This window comes from Heptranchias perlo, chromosome 6 (genome assembly GCF_035084215.1).
Source record: "Heptranchias perlo isolate sHepPer1 chromosome 6, sHepPer1.hap1, whole genome shotgun sequence".
Classification (NCBI taxonomy): Eukaryota; Metazoa; Chordata; class Chondrichthyes; order Hexanchiformes; family Hexanchidae; genus Heptranchias; species Heptranchias perlo.
In genome coordinates, this window is record NC_090330.1 from 12,282,857 (window position 1) to 12,302,742 (window position 19,886).

Below are 19,886 nucleotides of genomic sequence, written 5' to 3' on the forward strand. Positions count from 1 at the left end.
GCTGCCACATTTCCCTACATTACAAAAGTAATTTTTTGGCCGTGAAGCGCATTGGGAAGTCCTGAGGACGTGAAAGGTGCTGTATTATTGCAAATTCCTGCCAGCCTTTGAATTGTCCTTTAAGAATCTTATGTTTTTTTGGACTGGGACACAACCCCAGCTAAAGTTCTGATGAAAGTACATCGACCTGAAACGTTAACTCTGTTTCTCTCTCCGCAAATGCTGCCTGACCTGCTGAGTGTTTGCAGCAGTTTCTGTTTTAATCCCAGCCAAAGTCTTTCTTGAGGGCCACTCTCCGGAATGCTGACTTGATTTATGGTTGGGATTCCTCACACTGTGGGCCCCTTGTGGCTAAGTGGGAGCTGAACACCCCCCCCCCCCGAGGTGGGGAAAGGGGGAAACTATGTAGAACCAGTGTCTTTATGTGGTATTTCACTTGCAATATGCAAGTTGGGATAGGCATGCCTCCCAGTTCCATTCCTTTGTTGTCTTTTGCTGGAGAGCAAATGGGAGGAGGGAGGAGGGAGGAGGGAGGAGGGAGGAGGGAGGAGGGAGGAGGGAGGAGGGAGGAGGGAGGGAAGCACTGAATCCCATTTCAGCCAAAAGTCACCATGCACAGGCCACGGAAAGAAGGCCCAAAGACACTTGTAGCAGCCAATCTGCTGAGGGCCACCAACAAAATGGAGGCAAGCTGCAAATGGCATCTGAAGTGTATTATGAGTATGGGTATTGTACAATGATCCTTGCTTGTGTGAGAGAGTCTGATTAGCTTTCGCTCTTCAGCTCGCTGTGGCACTGACATGGATTGCTGTTCCCACAGTGGCGACTGCAGTGACCCAATGGAAAGACGGTGATATGAGTGTTGGTCTGGTCTGCGTCTGTCCGACAGTTATCTTCCAAACAGCTTTTGTTATCTTCTTTGCAGGTAACCTTTGACCCAGATGTTTTCTTCAACATTTTGCTACCTCCAATCATATTTTATGCAGGATACAGCCTCAAAAAGGTAATGGTGATATCGGAGAAACATTCTGGCACAAAACTCATGTCTTTCTATCAGGTTGTCACTTCGGGGGGGAGAAAAACGGCATCAATCGTGACCATTGTTTGACTCGTTCCTGTTGAGCTGTTAAAATCTCATTTGCTTTGAAGCACTGTGACTGAGAGTATATGGGCTGAGTGATGTGCTGAGCTAGAAAATGCAGGAAGTTCCCAGGTTCCACCCCTGGCCTGTTCCGAGACAGCTGTTTTCATCTGCAGTAGGAGTTTTGCAACTGGCCCCAGTGCTCCCCTGTTAGGGAAGGGAACAATCTGCTAGGCTTCCTGCTCCTGGTTGTTATCCCGTCACTCCGACTCATGGGCACTGGGCGAGAGCACGGTTGGGTGAGGGCCAATGGGCCCCTGTGGTTAAATAGCTCTTTAACGCACGCTGTTCAGGGTCACATAAGGTACTGAATACTGTGTACCCCAGCATGAGTCGTCATCTTTGGGGGGAGGGATAGAAAAGAAATATATGGCGGTCGATGGTTACATCATCGAGGGGGAATAGTTGGTGAAGGATAAGAAGTAAACTGTCAGCTGTGGCTCAGCGGTAGTACTCTCGCCTCTGAGTCAGAAGGTTGTGGGTTCAAGTCCAACTCCAGAGACATCAGCTCAAAATCTAGGCTGGCATTTCAGTGCAGTACTGATGGAGTGTTGCACTGTCGGAGGTGCCATCTTTCGGATGAGACGTTAAACCGAGGCTTCGTCTGCCTCTCGGGTGGAGGTAAAATATCCCATAGCACTATTTTGACTCGGGCGAGAGTGCTATCGCTGAGCCACGGCTGTTACCATAACTTCATATTGTACAGATGACTGGGAAGTGGCTCTTCCCGCTTGGCACTTCCTATTATCCCCATAGCCTGGCCGAGATCAGGAACTCACTGTTCAAAAATCACAGATATAAATCCGCAGCTAATTTCCCCACGACACAGTATGTTACAAACCGCTCAAGGCTACAACCAGATCTCCCCAGACTGCATTGTTGTTTGTTGGTATTAGTTGCAGTGTTAATATCAGGTCTTCTCAGCCTGAACTGCAGATTGTTAGTATCAGCTGCAGTGCTGGTATTAACAGTTGGTGTGCACCTTTCTGGGATTTGAAACATTATAGCATAGTCCTGTATTTTTTTAAATGACGAAGGGAATGAGCAACATTAAACCAGAACACTGACTTTATGCCTCACTGATTTTGTGTGAAGAAGCAAAATGTACTTGCCAAGAGAGAAGAAATCATGGCCTAGCAATTGGATCACGCTGCGCCTGTTTTCCAGGTGGAAAATGGGTGCAAAGAGGTCCAATTTAGGGTGCCAAACTCCCGCACTAGAATAGTTTCATAGTATGATGCAGCACAGTAGGAGGCCATTCGGCCCATCGTGCCTGTGCCGGCTCCTTGAAAGAGCTATCCAGTTAGTCCCATTCCCCTGCTCTTTCCCCATAGCCCTGTAAATTTTTTTCCTTCAAGTATTTATCCAATTCCCTTTTGAAAGTTATTATTAAATCTGCTTCCACCACCCTTTCAGGCAGTGCATTCCAGATCCAGCTGCGTCAAAAAAAAAAATGTTTCCTCATGTCGCCTCTGGTTCTGCCACTGGAAACAATTTCTCCATTATTTACTCTGTCAAAACTGTTCATGATTTTGAACACCTTTATCAAATCTCCTGTTAACCGTCTCTGTTCGAAGGAGAACAACAGCGTCGGAAACACATCCAACTGCATGTTGGTTCAGGCACGACAGAGGCCTAAAGCAAACCGCACAAGGCTTATTACCAGATACCCCAGCCTGCATTGTTGTTTGTTGAATATGCCAATTAGGGGCCTAATGCCTGCTTTAGGACCCAAGCCGGAAATTGGTTTACGCTGAATGCAGTAGGCATTGGGGCCTGCTGCGTTCAGGATTACCAGGTCAGCATGCGGCCTGACCAGCGGTCCTTAAAGAGATCGCTGAAGACATCCACCAAAAAGCTAAGTTTTTAAACTTGAATGTGGTGCCGGGAGACGTAGTGATGTTGAAACTGTAGGCCACTTCCCCTCTCCCGATTGCCTCCTCCCCTTCCCGGACTCACCTTAGTCCTTTGTCGGCATCCTGGTTGGCCAATCTTGCTGCACGCCCGCGACTGGCAAGCTGCCTCTGGAGACCGCAGCTGGCCCCCGCAGCTCACCAGTAATATATAAATCAGGCCAGCAGGCCAATTTGCCGTGAATGTGCTTCTTCATTAAATATTGGGTGACATAACTGCCGCTGGCCTCTTTAGGAACATGCAGCAATTTCTAGGCCTGTGCGATCCAATATCTAGGCCCGTACTTCCTTTCTGATGCATAGTGATGCAGTGCCCCCTGGTGTCATGACAAACAAGAAGGGGTTCAGAGGCGAGCTCACCTTCCCTAACTTAAAAATGGTAAATGTACAGTCAGTTTCGTGGCAGAGATCCTTTACAAAGTACTGTACAAAATTTTGTAAACATCAGCACCTAAAAATGCAGTTGGAGTAAGTGGGTTTCATAAGGATTCTGTCACAATTATAGTCTATCCCTCGTTTAGGATACTCTCAACAGGGCAAACCACCTTACAAACAATAGTATAAAATCAGCAATTTTCTTATTTGATAATTGTGATACTGATATTTTAAACTAGATCCATTGAGCAGGTTTCAGTTTTCAGATTTGTGTTCTGCTGTACACAATATGGCTTTCCATTTGTGGGTTAAAATGGAGAATGTGTCCTGATGACACACATTCTACAACTAAACCGTTGAATTTCTACGGTTCAGGGAAGAATAATGAGATGTTTCTGGAACTTGGAGCTTTATGTCATGAAGAGAAAGCTGTAGATCTGAATTTCTTCATATTGATTTAAAAAAAAGATTGAGGTGGCATACTTCAGGTCATTTTAAAACTTTGAAGGGCATACATAATGGAGATGTAAGCAGATTATTTAACTTAGATTGTGACTCACATTTTAAAAACACAAGTATTAAACTATCAGCTTCAATCAATACTAGTATCATAAAATCATAGGCCTCTTTCTGTGCTGTAAGATTCTTTTGACCCATCATGCCTGTGCCTGCTCTTTGGAAGAGCTATCCAATAGCCCCATTCCCCCGCTCTTTCCCCATAGCCTTGTAAATGTTTCCTTTTCAAGTATGTATCCAATTCCCTTTTGAAAGTTAATATTGAATCTTCTTCCACCACCTTTTCAGGCAGTGCATTCCAGATCATAACAGCTCGCTGCATTAAAAAAAATCTCCTCATCTCGCCTCTGGTTCTTTTGCCAACTGTCTTAAGTCTCTGCCATCTGGTTACTGACCCACCCGCTAGTGGAAACCGTTTCTCCTTATTTATTCTATCAATACCTCATATAATTTTGAATACCTTTGTTAAATCTCCCTTTAACCTTCTCTGCTCTAAGGAGAACAATCCCAGCTTCTCCAGTCCCTCCACATAACTGAAGTCCCTCATCTCTGGTACCGTTCTAGTAAATCTCCTCTGCAAGGCCTTGATATCTTTCCTAAAGTGTAGTGCCCAGAATTGGACACAATACTCCAGCTGAAGCCTATAGAGTGATATTATAAAGGTTTTGCATAACTTAGTTGCTAGATTGGTAGAAATCTTTCCAACAAAACAATGAATTCTATGTCTAACTTCTGTATTTGTTTTACACACAAATGCTGGTAGTTGTTCACAGCAGTTCCTGATGTTGGTTTTGAAAGTCAAATTGCCAAATGATCATGCAATATAGTCCCATACGTAATAAAAAAAAAACTTTCAGCAGAGAACCAAAAAAACATGGGCAACAATTCTTTTAAAATTAAAATAAAGGAGCACGTTGCATGGTCATTGAGTGTTCCAAGAAAGCCTAATATAAAGATGATAATTTTTAAGCTGCTGTATTCAAATAGTTTGGTTTTATAACTGCTGCACATAAAAAAGTCCCATCTGTTTCCCTCAATTAAAAATTATGTAGTTTCATTGTTAAAACCAACATTAAAGTAACTTTGGGACGGCTATCCTCTGTTCTCTTTTTTTTAAAAAAAAACATCTAGATGTCCTGTGCAGTAGATCTTGGCTGGTCACTTAGGTTTCTTAATTTAAGAAAAGATTCACCTGTGGCCCCACATCACAGACATGTTCAGTGCCTTAAGCAGCTTAAGGTTCACTCAAGAGCTTATGAATCATGTGATGCAGTTAAATCAAATTTGACATCTGACCTCTCTGTCCTTGGCCTCCTACGCTGTTCCAATGAAGCTCAATGCAAGCTTGAGGAACAGCACCTCTAACATCTTCGAGGTCATCGACCTGAAATGTTAATTCTGTTTCTCCCTCCACAGATACCGCCTAACCTGCTGAGTGTTTCCAGCACTTTCTGTTTTTATTTTTGACTCATCAGTCGACACTTCCTCTCACAAATTAGATTTTTGTTCTGCTGTTGGCTTCGTATTGCATCTGTAACCGAGTGGAAACTACTGCATTTGTTCTACAAAAGAGACAAATTCAGCTTATTCACAAATTGAATCTTCTGCTGTGGGGAATCCAGTTTTTAACTTTGTTTTTAATCCAAATGTACCTTTTTAAATGGGATTGTAAAAGATTCAATATGTGCTGGAATAAGATTACAAGATAGTTTTGGTTGAAGAAGGTTCTAAAGCCCCTTGGTCTCATTCTTAAGGAATGCCAACACTTGCTGCCTTACCATTACATCATTACCATTACATCATCTAACTGTTTCTTCTAGGAGTCCAATTTCCTGACCTTAACGACCCTTTCAGGCAACTCATTCCAGCTTTAATTTCCCTCTCTGTGTGAAGAAATGTTACCTAAGGCCTGTCCTAAATTTGCCTTTAACAACCCTGACCCTTGGCTGCCTTGTTGCCTTGACCTGTCTACTCGCTGTTCAAACAACAACTTCAGCTGTATGACTAATTGTGCATATTTTAATAATTAGGCATTTCCTGTCCATTCCTCTCCGGACATGAATCGCTTCAATATATGATGTAAAATAGTTGTCTCAAACCTGTTTATTTTTCACCATTTTCCCCATAATTTTTTTTTCTTTTCTTTCCCTATTTTTCCTCTCCCCTGAATTTTTCAATTCCTGCTCGGGGAAGAGTTCCACAGGCACTGCCTGCCTACGAGTATCTCGCCCAAATGGCCATTCTTCATGTGCGAGTCGAGACAGCAAGTGGCAATGGGCTATTCAACTGTGGTGGGATATCACCACCAAGCCAAGTCTTGTCCTCACCTGATATCGAACAATCAGGACCCAAGACCGTGGCTTTCTCCATCCCCCCCCCCCCCCCCCCCCCACCTTCCTAGTTCAGAGGGAGGGGAGAACTGATGCCAATTGCAGCATCCTCCATTGCTGCCCTAGGAAATGTCCCAGTTTGCAGTAAATCCGCCAAATAGGCAGATGATGTTTTAAATAGAATCACTGTGAATTTCTGCGTAAAAGGCGCACTCGCAGCAAAACTTCGATTCCACTAATATGTGAGCCTCATTCCCAGATTTGCAAGAATTTAAAAACCTGCATGAAAGTTATGACTTTTATCAACTATATTTGCTTGGTATTTAAGGATTCTACAACACTGCGAAATAAACAGAAACATTTTCTTCTCTAAAATGGAACCCCTGAATGGTGTGTTGACTGCTGTGAAGTGTTTGGATGAAGTTGATAAGCCGACTGGCAATAAATCAAGTTAACTTTCTTCACAATGTGATTTTCAGGTTCAGCTAATTTTATCGTCACATAAACGCACTGCAGTTCTGATTGTTGCATGTTCCAGTGCAACAAAATCATGGAGTTTGAACTAAAAGGGAAAAAAAAGCCCCATTAACTTTGTCTGATTCTAGAAAGCCTATTCCTGCTCCAAGATTCTCCTGTTTTCCCATTGTGATTCTTGTTGATGGAGGATGGGACTAACTAGATAGCTCAAAGAGCCAGCACAGGCATGATGGGCTGAATAGCTTCCTTCTGTGCGGTATGATTCTACAATTCTGAATGATTACATGTTTCAACTCTTGTTTTGCTTCTCTGTTACAGAGACATTTCTTCAGGAACCTTGGCTCTATCCTAGCGTACGCATTTATCGGAACTGCAGTGTCCTGTTTTGTCATAGGGTGAGTAACAACACAACACGAATAACCAAAGAAGACTTCTCCGCCAGTGCCATTTTCATTTATTGTTCAATTTTTGGACTTATTAAGTTGAGGATTGTTGATGCTCTCTCCGTGAGGCCTCAGTGTCGGCATTAAGGTCAGTTACAGAATGGTTAGATGCAATAGTAACGATCTCTCTACAGCTTCAGAAAAGCATTGGTCTGACGGTTTTCCTTTTTCCGTGGCTACTCTGATATTGCCAGTTAATACTAAATTAGGGGGTGTTTTGTGCTGCAGATCAGTGTCTTCTCGGAACTGAATTGAAACTACCCAAACTCATTTCACGTGGAATCCTTGCAGCCATCAGCCAACAAACTGAGGCGACATTCATTCCATAATTTGGAGCTGGATTTAAATCCAGGCATTAAGGGTTTAAGTTCAGCGCCTAACCGACTGCACCAAGTCCCTCACTCCCAACACAATGTTTGTGCGGTATTTACTGATGACCAGGCTAGGCTAATTATTTTGTTTTGGAGAAACAACTCTTCATTTGAGTGTTGTAAATTTTGTTATCTGCTGAACGGGAAGGGCCGGCAGTTGATGAAATAGGTTTTATGAACAATCTTACATTACAAATCAATTGTTTTGAACTTATTGAAGTGACCTAGATAAGTATCATGTTTTGGATTTCTTTTTCATCATTTTTCTTGCAAAAGGATTTGGGAAAAGAGCTACTTTTAAATGCTGTTGTTTTAAAGCGAAGTGTACTCACAAAAGCTTTTTTTCAAACGGGCACAGAAATGAAAGGTGGTGAAAATGCTAATGGGCTGGACATTGAAGTTGTCTTTCCAAAGATTGTAAACAATAAACAAAATAATTAGCCCATCTTGGTCATCAGTAAATACCGCACAACCATTGTGTTGGGAAGTCTCTAGTCTTGGGTGCTTGGCAGGGGTGGTCTGATAGGCTTTCCCTTCTGACTATCAACACAGGGTGATTAATAACAGAGACAGACACAGGCATTGTCTTTTTAAGACTTTTCATAGAAAGCTCTGGGGATCGGCAAAAGCCGAGGTCAAACATTTGGTATGTAGGGGAGTAGTTGTTAGTTATTTTGTTTTAGTCGAGTGGGATGACTCGCTGATGTGGGGAAGTGTAAGATCTTCATTATTTTTATACTATGACACAAAGATCAGTTGTACTGGTTCAGTTGAGTGAGTCCAATCATAACTGTTAAGCTGTATTTCACAGCAAGTGAACATACAAAGTAACAATTTGTATCTGGCCTTGATTTACTCAATGTTTGAAAAGATTGTAGATTGGAACATGTGGCACATGTGAAAGACACAAATATCTGGTTCATAGAATCATAGAATGGTTACAGCACGGAAGGAGGCCATTCGGCTCGTTGAGTCCATGCCAGCTCTATGCCCAAGCAATCCAGCTCGTCCCACTCCCCCACCCTTTCCCCGTAGCCCTGCAAATTTTTTTCCTTCAAGTACTTATCCAATTCCCTTTTGAAAACCATGATTGAATCTGCCTCCACCACCCCCTCAGGCAGTGGATTCCAGATCATAACCACTCGCTGCGTAAAAATGCTTTTCCTCATGTCGTCTCTGGTTCTTTTGCCAATCACCTTAAATCTATATCCACTGGTTCTTGACCCTTCTGCTAATGGGAACAGTTTCTCTTTATCTACTCTTTCTTGTCCCCTCATGATTTTGAACACCTCTATCAAATCTCCTCTCAACCTTCTCTGCTCTAAGGAGAACAACCCCAGCTTCTCCGGTCTGTCCACGTAACTGAAGTCCCTCATCCCTGGAACCATTCCAGTAAATCTCTTCTGCACTCACTCTAAGGCCTTCACATCCGTCCGAAAGTGCAGTGCCCAGAACTGGACACAATACTCCAATTCTGGCAGAAAAAGTGTTTTATAAAGGTTCTTCATAACTTTCTTGCTTTTGTACTCTGTTTCTATTTATAAAGCCCAGGATCCCGTATGCTTTTTTTAAACGCTTTCTCAACCTGCCCTGCCACCTTTAACGATTTGTGCACATACACCCCCAGATCTTTCTGTTCCTGCACCCCTTTTAGAATTTTACCCTTTAGTTTATATTGCCTCTCCTGGTTCTTCCTACCAAAATGTATCACTTCGCACTTCTCTGCATTAAATTTCATCTGCCATGTGTCCGCCCATTCCACCAGCCTGTCTACGTCCTCTTGAAGTCCATCACTATCTTTCTCACTGTTCAATAACTTCCAAGTTTTGTGTTATCTGCAAATTTTGAAATTATACCCTGTACACCCAAGTCCAGGTCATTAATATATATCAAGAAAAGCAGTGGTCCTAGCACTGACCACTGGGGAACTCTGCTGTATTCCTCCCTCCAGTCTGAAAAACAACCATTCACCATCACTCTCTGTTTCCTGTCACTTAGCCAATTCTGTATCCATGCTGCCATTGCCCCTTTTATTCCATGGGATTCAACTTTGATGATAAGCCTACCGTGCAGCACTTTATCAAACGCCTTTTGGAAGTCCATATACACCACATCAACCAAATTGTCCTCATCGACCCTCTCTGTTACCTCCTCAAAAAACTCAATCAAGTTGGTTAAACATGATTTGCCTTTAACAAATCCATGCTGGCTTTCCTTTAATTAATCCACACTTGTCCAAGTGACTATTAATTTTGCCCCAGATTATCGTTTCGAAAGGTTTCCCCATCACCAAGGTTAAACTGACTGGCCTATAGATGCTGGGTTTATCCTTACACCCTTTTTTGAACAAGGGTGTAACATTTGCAATTCTCCAGTCCTCTGGCACCACCCCCATATCTAAGGATGATTGGAAAATTATGGCCAGTACCTCCACAATTTCCACCCTTACTTCCCTCAGCAACCTAGGATGCATCCCATCCAGACCGGGTGACTTATTTACTTTAAATACAACTAGCCTTTCTGATATCTCCTTTATCAATTTTTAGCCCATCCAGTACCTCAACTACCTCTGCATTTACTGTGACTTTGGCAGCATCTTCTTCCTTGGTAAAGACAGATGCGAAGTACTCATTTAGTACCTCGGCCATCCCCTCTGCGTAGATCTTTTTGGTCCTTAATCGGTCCCAGCCCTCCTCTTACTACCCGTTTACTGTTTACATGCCTGTAGAAGACTCTTGGATTCCCTTTTATGTTGGCTGCCAGTCTAGTCTCATACTCTCTCTTTGCCCCTCTTATTTTCTTTTTCACTTCCCCTCTGAACTTTCTATATTCAGCCTGGTACTCACTTGTGTTATCAACCTGACATCTGTCATACACCCCTTTTTTCTGCTTCATCTTACTCTCTATCTCTTTCATCATCCAGGGAGCTCTGGCTTTCGTTGCCCTACCTTTCCTCCTCATGGGAATGTACCTGACCTATCACTGCTTTAAAAGCCCCCCATTGTTCAATTACAGTTTTGCCTGCCAATCTTTGAATCCAATTTACCCGGGCCAGATCCATTCTCATCCCAATGAAATTGGCCCTCCTCCAATTAAGTATTTTTATTCTAGATTGCTCCTTGTCCTTTTCCATATTTAATCTAAACCTTATGATACTATGATCACTGTTCCCTAAATGTTCCCCCCCTTGACACTTGCCCCACTTGGCCCACCTCATTCCCCAGAACCAGATCCAGCAATGCCTCCTTCCTCATTGGGCCAGAAACGTACTGGTCAAGAAAGTTCTCCTGAACACACTTCAGAAATTCCTCTCCCTCTTTGCCCTTTACACTATTACTATCCCAGTCTATATTAGGATAGTTGAAGTCCCCCATTATCACTACTCTATGGCTCTTGCACCTCTCTGTAATTTCCCCGCAAATTTGCTCCTCTGTATCCTTCCCACTAGTTGTGGCCTATAGAATACGCCCAGTAGTGTGATGGCACTTCTATTGTTTCTTAACTCTAACCAAATAGATTCTGTCCTTGACCCCTCCAGGACATACTCTCCAGCACTGCAATATTCTCTTTAATCAATACTGCCACCCCTGCTCTCTCCCCCCCCCTCCTTTTTTTCCTTCCCTATCTTTCCTGAACACTTTGTATCCAGGAATATTTAGTACACAATCCTCCCCCTTTTTCAGCCAGGCCTCCGATATCACCACGACATCGTATTCCCATGTGGCTATTTGCACCTGCAGCTCACTAACCCTTTTTAATACGCTTTGTGCGTTTACACACATGCACTGTGAACCTATCTTGCACCTCCTTGTGTTCACTGAGTCTGATCCCACTTAATACTGTGCTATTTCTTACTCTAGTGTTATCTGTCTCTCCCAATCTTTTGTGCACCTTGTTTCCCCTTTCCAATGCTACATCCTGGTGCTCATCCCCCTGCCAAATTAGTTTAAACCCTCCCCCACAGCACGAGTGAACCTCCCCGTGAGAACATTGGTCCCAGCTCAGGTGAGGTGTTACTCGTCCGGCCTGTACAGGTCACACCTCCCCCAGAACTGGTCCCAATATGCCAGGAATCTATAGCGCTCCCTCCTGCACTATCTCCCCAGCCACGCATTCATTTGCTCTATCCTCCTATTTCTATGCTCACTAGTGCGTGGCACCGGGAGTAATCCTGAGATTAATACCTTTGAGGTCCTGCTTATTAATCTCTTTCTGAGCTCCCTAAAATCTGCCTGCAGGACCTCGTCCCTCTTACTACCTATGTCGTTGGTACCGATATGGACCACGACCTCTGGCTGTTCACCCTCCCTCCTCAGAGTGTTCTGCAGCCGCTCGGTGACATCCTTGACTCTGGCACCAGGGAGGCAACATCATATCCTGGAGTCACATCTGAAGCCACAGAAATGCCAGTCTGTTCACCTAACCATTGAATCCCCTATCACTATTGCTCTCCTGACCTTTCTCCTCCCCCACCCCCGTACAACTGAGCCACCCATGGTGCTGTGGACTTGGCTCTGGCTGCACTCCCCAGAGGAACCCTCTCCCTCACCAGTATTCAGCGGTTAGAGAGTGAGATGCACTCAGGGGACTCCTGCACTACCTGCCTGGCCCTCGTTGTCTGTCACCCAGTCCCTCTCTGCCTGTACTCTCTTAAGCTGCAGGGTGACCATCTCCTGAAACGTGCTATCCACCATAGCACTCAGCCTCGTGATGCACTGCAGTGACGCCATCTGCTGCTCAAGCTCAGAAACCCGGAGCTCGAGCTCCTCCAGCTGGTGACACTTCCTGCACACATGGTTGTCGAGGACACGGGAAGTGTCCTGGAGCCCCCACATGGCACAGGATGTGCACTCGAGAGGACTGAGGTGCCCTGCCATGCCTCTATTTATTATATTATTGACTAAACTGAACAGAAATAAACTAAAGATTTAAAAAAAAACACTCGCCAGCTACTCACCAATCAGCTCCTTCCCTTGTGCTGACATCAACCTGGTTTTATTTAATTAGTTTTCAATCGGTTACTTATAGTTTTATTAATCTAGTTAATAAACTAGATTGTTATTAAATTTAATAAACTAACAGCAGTTTTATGCTCCCAGCTCTTAATTTAATTTTACCCATTTCCCTAACTCAGAGGAGACAAAGAAGCTGTAATACTTACCAGCCAATTACCTACCTGCTGTCCTGTGGCGTCACTGCTTGATTTTTTTTTCTTTGTCGATCCCACCGACTGCCTCCCGCTCAGGCCCGCGCGCTCCTGTTACCGCCGTCCTCACCGCCGCTATTATCGGGCGTGGTTCCTGGGCGCCTCGCTCAGGCCCGCGTGCTCCTGTTACCGTCACTATTATAGGGAGTGGTTCCCGGCCTCCCGCTCAGGCCCGCGCGCTCCTGTTACCGCCGTCCTCACCGCCGCTATTATTGGGCGTGGTTCCCGGCCTCCCGCTCAGGCCCGCGCGCTCCTGTTACCGCCGTCCTCACTGCCGCTATTATTGGGCGTGGTTCCCGGCCTCCCGCTCAGGCCCGCGCGCTCCTGTTACCGCCGTCCTCACCGCCGCTATTATTGGGCGTGGTTCCCGGCCTCCCGCTCAGGCCCGCGCGCTCCTGTTACCGCCGTCCTCACCGCCGCTATTATTGGGCGTGGTTCCCGGCCTCCCGCTCAGGCCCGCGCGCTCCTGTTACCGTCACTATTATAGGGAGTGGTTCCTGGGCCTCCCGCTCAGGCCCGCGCACTCCTGTTACCGCCGTCCTCACCGCCGCTATTATTGGGCGTGGTTCCCGGCCTCCCGCTCAGGCCCGCGCGCTCCTGTTACCGTCACTATTATAGGGAGTGGTTCCTGGGCCTCCTGCTCAGGTCTGCTCTCTCGTGTTCAGATCACAAAGGGGCACCAATGTTACATGCCTGGGTTATGTTATCATATAAGTACATTATGGGCAGTATGAGTCCACTTTGGCACGTGAGGGAGGTGGAAGCCACCTAGGGGAGTGAGTGACATCGAAAAGATTGATCCTGTTCAGCGACCTGGGAAAAATGCTAATATCAGGAATTTCATTCTTGCACTATTCCCTTGATCCCAGGATGGATGTACAGAAACCTGTTGCTTTAAAACCACGTACTTTAAGTTAGAGAAAGCTATAGCGCACAGCACCGTAACTTTCTTAAAAACAATAGGAAGGTCCACTGCCAGAAAATGCGGTAGAATCATGCAGCACAGAAGGAGGCCATTTGGCCCATCTGGTCTGTGCTGCCTCTTTGAAAGAGCTATCCAATTAGTCCCATTCCCCTGCCCTTTCCCCTTAGCCCTGCAAGTTTTTCCCTGTCAAATATTTAACCAATTCCCTTTTGAAAGCTATCACAATGGTGTATAAGTCCCTGCTTTATATACCTCTTGTGTCCTTTAATTGTTGAGTTTGTCACCTCACTCAGGAGAACCTGGCTTCATGATTTCCTGCTGTTGCAGTCTACACTGGAACTAGAAAAGAAAAATGTGTTTCTAGGAAGAATGTCTCATGGATACCAGGAGGTAGTTCCATTAAAATAGATTTGTGGGGGCGGATAAGAAGAGAATGTAGAAGAAGCAGACTTGCATACTTGCTTTTAGTTGGGTTTGCTCTTCAGAGTGTTGGCTCTAACAGAGCTGTATTGTACACATCAGAAACTGGTATTTTCTCTTGCTTTTCATTCCTGTACCACCTCCTGAAGTTGCTGGTTGGTTATATTGAATTTGTGGAACATGACTGAAATCTGTTAAAGAGCAAACTGTTTCTTCGTATAAAATAGATATTGTATGCTCCTTTTAACTTGCATTTGGTTAAATCTATGAGCAGTGAGGGATCAAAGGATGTAGAGACACTGGAGAAGGTGCAAAAATGATTGACAAGGATGATACCGGAACTGAGAGGTTATAACAATTGGGAAAAACTGAACAGGCTGGGGTTCTTTTCCCTAGAAAAGAGAAAACTGAGAGGTGACCTGATAGAGGTTTTTTAAATTTTGAAGGGGTTTGATAGGGTAGACATAGAGAAGATGTTTCCGCTTGTGGGGGAATCCAAAACTAGGGATCATAGATATATGATAGTCACTAATAAATCCAATAAGGAATTCAGGAGAAACTTCTTTACCCAGAGAGTGGTTAGAATGTGGAACTTGCTACCACAAGGAGTAGTTGGGGCAAATAGTGTAGATGCATTTAAGGGGAAGCTGGATAAATACATGAGGGAGAAAGGAATAGAAGGATATGCTGACAGGGTTAGATGAAGTAGGGAGGGAGGAGGCTCATGTGGAGCACAAACACCGGCCTGGACCTGTTGGCCGGAATGGCCCGTTTCTATGCTGTGAATTCTTTGTAATTCCATGAATCATTGTATAATGGACGTTTACAACAATATTGTAGCTGTATAAGATTTTTCCCCTAGGATTCCTCTACACACACAGTACTTGAAATCCAGATAACAAGAAATTAGTAATGTTACAGTAACCGTAATTGACAGTACTAAAATTAATGTTAATATTAACCCCATTTTAATGGTTCCATAACTTAATGGAGTTTCATGAATGTGTTTAATTTGTTTTTTCTTCTGTGGTTCTCATATGAATTTTTAAAAATGATGTCCAACCCAAATTTATGACTGACCTGGAGTTGCAAGTTAGCTGGTGGTGTTCCAAAAGATACGTCCTGTATATTGCGAGGTAGAATTTCCACGGGGGTTCTGCCAATTTCCCACTCTAACTTTGGCGGAAGATTGGTAGAAACCCCAGAGAATCAGCGTAAACACCAGTTTCTCTGAGGTACGATAAGAGATCAGGAGAACCTCAGTGGAAATTCTACCCCTGTTTGCTCCGTTATATTTCTACGGATTAAAAACAATTCTTCTTCTTGTTGCAGAAACTTTATGTATGGCATTGTGAAGCTGATGTATGCAGTAGGACAGCTTGAAGATGCATTTTACTACACAGACTGCCTATTTTTTGGTGCTATCATTTCTGCCACTGATCCAGGTCTGTATCAACACAAGAATGTATTGGGAACAATAAATCAGTGTTTTCCATCACCCCACATCTTTACCTAGAATTTGACTCATGGACTTGCAAATGAAGAAACTTGGACCTCAGAAGGTGTGGGCCTGTGACAAAAGGGTTTCTTGAAAGTACAGATGTATAAATGTTGTGTTTAGAGACCTTCCAACCTGAGGAACATTTTATGAGGGCAAAGACTTAGCCAAGTGCCAAAGATGGAAGGCATAGTCAAATTTGCTGGAATCCAAGGATGCTCTTGGCTCCCAGAACCTTTGAGTTATCAAAAGTCCTTCTTTTATCCTGCTTGATGTAAAATTAAAATGATGAATGGAATAAGTGTGTTTCTAAGTGCCAACTATTCAGAAGTGAGGGTGTCATTTTTGAATATAAATGCAATGCTATATAAATGAAAGTGCTTTCTTGTCTGAAGCAAAAGTGCCAAATCTACGAGAGCAATTGTTGTCGTCTTACACATTTCCAGTTTTATTTAGATACTGTTAATTTGGTCAAGGCAGGTAAGAGAAAAAGAGATGGCACAGCAGCAAGAAGCAGCCTGAAATGAGACATGGCTTGTCTACTAGGGATGTAACTGGAGTCAGCTGTCCATGGGGAGATGCAAGGATGTGAGGGAAAACTGTGTTTTCCAGTTTGTTGTGGATTTTTTTCACTGTTATTTCCATGAGTTGTGTTCTTTTGAAGTTTTTTTTTCTCTCTCTTAGACTATGTCCTAGTGTTCATTCTATTTATTGGATTTTTTTTAATAGCTTGATAACGTCAGCAAAGCTGATTTTCTAATATTAATTTAATTTTTTTTCAAATTAAACCAGTCTCCTTAGCCCTTACTTATTTTAGGTCTAGACCGGGAACGTCAAATACTTCTTGGAACATGATGGTTCGCTCCTGGGCTGCTGTCTGCACAGGCTGAGGTTCAATGGTCAAGATATGAAAGTGGTTGATTCTGGATTTAGCCTGATCGCCTTTAAGGATCAAAGATATTTAAGCTTAACTTCACGTCAGAATGTTAAAGGAGCGTATACAGTCCTCAATAAGATAGATTAGTCAGAGTCTGGGAAGGAATGCGATTGATGGGCCGCTTGTGTGCGTGTTTGCGTGCTCTTTCATCTCCCATTGGGTGTGTGTGTGTGTGTCCGACCATCTGTCTCTCTCGTCCACAATCGGTCGCTTTCTTACTCAGAACGCTGAGAAATGAAGTGGAACTCGACAAGTTAAAGCTTTATTGTGAGTCATTAACATGAGAGGAAACTTGGTCATGTATCTATGAGGAGGATAATTTTGGGTGCCAAATGCGTAGAATTATACACGACAGATAAATTTTCTGTAAAGCTCAAAGAAAGAAACTTTTTGAAGTGTAGTCACTTGTAATGTAGGAAAACTACGTTAAAGGCGCTACATAAAGGCAAGTTGCTGGCTATACCATGGACAGATAAGGAAAGTACAGTATGTGCAGAAGAGAGGCTATACTAATGGGGTTTTATTCAGCCTAATATAAGCTGAGAATGTCCAAGCAGTCTAAAATCTGAGCTAGTGATTGTAATGCATGACTGCTTCCTGGCCCATGCTGAGGCTGTATAATGCTCTGGTCAAGTGACACCTTGAATATTCCATTCAGTTCTGGGTACTACAGCACATGGGAAATATCTAATCCCTGGAAGCGATGCAGAAAAGGGCAACAAGGCTGATCACTAGTTGTTAGAGGACTGAGTAATGAGGAAAAGTTGGAAAAACTTGGGACTATTCGCACACTTGCCGGTTGCTGGGAGTTGGTCACGTACTCGAGGTTGGAGCTGGGATATGTAACGGTGCATGGTAAGAATTCAAGTGTGAAAGGGAGGGGAATAAAATGTGATCATAATTGTATTTTAAAACCTTTTTAAAATAGATTTCCAGTTGTGAAGGTGGTTGATAAATGTTTTTGGGAATTTTAGTGGGTTCAAATCTTCACCTTTTGAGGTTTCTTGTGTTCTTTGTTATCACCCAAATGTTTCATAACGAGGAGCTCATGTGAACCTGACAATATTGGTGATTGTGTCTGAAGAAAATAGAGTAGTTCTTAAAGATGCAGTGTTTCCCCCTGCCCTCGCATCAATTATGCCAATTAACAGTGAAATAATTCAATAACATTCTGACGACTATAACAAGTGTGTTTTTCCAATTTAAAAAAATATCAAGTATCAGTTGCTTTAGTCACCTTTATTCCTGTGACTCTGAATATGATTCAAGATCTTTACAGCTCTGAATACAACTGATACAGGCAAAATGTGCCTTTCCAATGCATTTTTGTTGGGACGGGTGTATAATTTTTTTCATTTGCTAACGTTAACAAGGTAGGGGAAACCTGCTTTAAACTCAACTTGACTAGTTCTTTAGCAATAACCAGCGATGACAACAGCAACTTGCATTTATATAGCGCCTTTAATGTAGTAAAACGTTCCATGGCAATTCACAGGAGTGTTATCAGACAAAATTTGACACCGAGCCACATATGGAGATATTAGGACAGGTGACCAAAAGTTTGGTCAGAGAGGCAGCTTTTAAGGAGGAGAGCGAGGTAGAGAGGCAGAGAGGTTTAGGGAAGGAATTCCAGAGCTTAGGGCCTAGACAGCTGAAGGCACATCTGCCAGTGGAAGGGTAAAGGAAATTGGGGAAACACAAGAGGCCAGAATTAGAGGAACGTGGAGTTCTTGGAGGGTTATCGGGCTGGAGGAGATAGGGAGGGACGAGGTCATGTAGGGATTTGAACACAACGATGAGAATTTTAAATTTGAGGCATTTCTGGACCGGGAGCCAATGTAGTTCAGTGAGCTCAGGGGTGATGGGTGAACGGGACTTGATGCAAGTTCGGATATGGGAAACAGAGTTTTGGATGAGTTGAAGTTTATGGAGGGTGGAAGATGGCAGGCTGGCCAGGAGAGCATTGGAATGGTCGAGTCTGGAGGTAACAAAAGCATGGATGAGGAAAATATCCCTCTAAAGTTGCTCTCTGAAACCATATTGCACTTTTTTCCCCTGTTTTGTTTAACTTTCAAAATCTTGAGCGTTTTTCATGACCTGAAATGAAAGTTTTACAGACCCTTTGTTTTCTGTTTTTGCAGTGACGGTTCTCGCCATATTCAATGAGCTTCAAGTAGACGTTGATCTTTATGCACTGCTGTTTGGAGAGAGTGTGTTGAATGATGCCGTCGCCATCGTGCTGTCGTCGTAAGTGGAAATTTTGTTCCAAATTTAAAAAAGAAATTGTTCTTTAGCGATCTCTGTGTTGACTCACACCGGGGGAATTGCCACTTGCGTTACTGGCGGAGTGCCGGTACCCCCGTGGTAACGGTGTATCGCTGGCGGAGTGCCGGTGCCCCCGTGGTAACGGCGTATCGCTGGCGGAGTGCCGGTGCCCCCGTGGTAACGGCGAATCGCTGGCGGAGTGCCGGTGCCCCCGTGGTAACGGCGTATCGCTGGCGGAGTGCCGGTGCCCCCGTGGTAACGGCGTATCGCTGGCGGAGTGCCGGTGCCCCCGTGGTAACGGCGTATCGCTGGCGGAGTGCCGGTGCCCCCGTGGTAACGGCGTATCGCTGGCGGAGTGCCGGTGCCCCCGTGGTAACGGCGTATCGCTGGCGGAGTGCCGGTGCCCCCGTGGAACCACAACTCATGAGTCTGTGACTTCAGGATAGGGGAGGGTGGGAAAAACTGTTTTGAATAGTAAATACTCTTCTCACTTTGAGGAGCGTGCAGCAAGTATAACTGTAAGTGTGGGCCTGTGTTTGACTTGTGTGTCAGCTGGTGGTATAGAATGGGAACCTTTTCTTTATAAAAATATAATTTCTTTCTTTTTTTACCCAGGTCCATTGTTGCTTACCAGCCGGCAGGTGAGAACAGCCACACGTTCGACGCAGCTGCTTTCTTCAAGTGTGTGGGAGTTTTTCTTGGAATATTCAGTGGATCTTTTGCCATGGGGGCAGTGACTGGAGTGCTGACTGCTCTGATATCCTTTTTAATATGATAAAAGTAGGATATGGTATTTGTGGGAGTTTTTGATAAAGGAGTGAAGAAAGAAAGACTTGCATTTATATAGCACCTTTCCTATCCTCAGGTCACCCCAAAGCGCTTTACAGCCAATTGAATATTTTTGAAGTGCAGTCGCTGTTGTAATGTAGGGAAACATGAAGCCGATTTATGCAAAGCAAGGTCCCACAAACAGCAATAAGATTGATAACCAGGTGATCGTTTTTTGGTGGTGTTTTTTTGAGAAGCCAGGACACCAGGAGGACTCCCCTGCTCTTCGAATAGCGCCACG

At 44.1% G+C, this 19,886-nt stretch overlaps 1 protein-coding gene across 2 annotated transcripts in view; it reads left to right on the forward strand.

Annotated features, from left to right (window-relative positions):
• slc9a7 (solute carrier family 9 member 7) overlaps positions 1-19,886 on the forward strand; it is a 117,735-nt gene that overhangs the window by 38,890 nt on the left and 58,959 nt on the right. For both annotated transcript variants that reach the window (XM_067985768.1, XM_067985769.1), the window contains exons 3-7: positions 926-1,003; positions 7,071-7,147; positions 15,450-15,562; positions 18,694-18,799; positions 19,433-19,574. In XM_067985768.1, the coding sequence (XP_067841869.1) occupies positions 926-1,003; positions 7,071-7,147; positions 15,450-15,562; positions 18,694-18,799; positions 19,433-19,574 (516 nt within the window). The remainder of the gene's footprint in view (positions 1-925; positions 1,004-7,070; positions 7,148-15,449; positions 15,563-18,693; positions 18,800-19,432; positions 19,575-19,886) is intronic.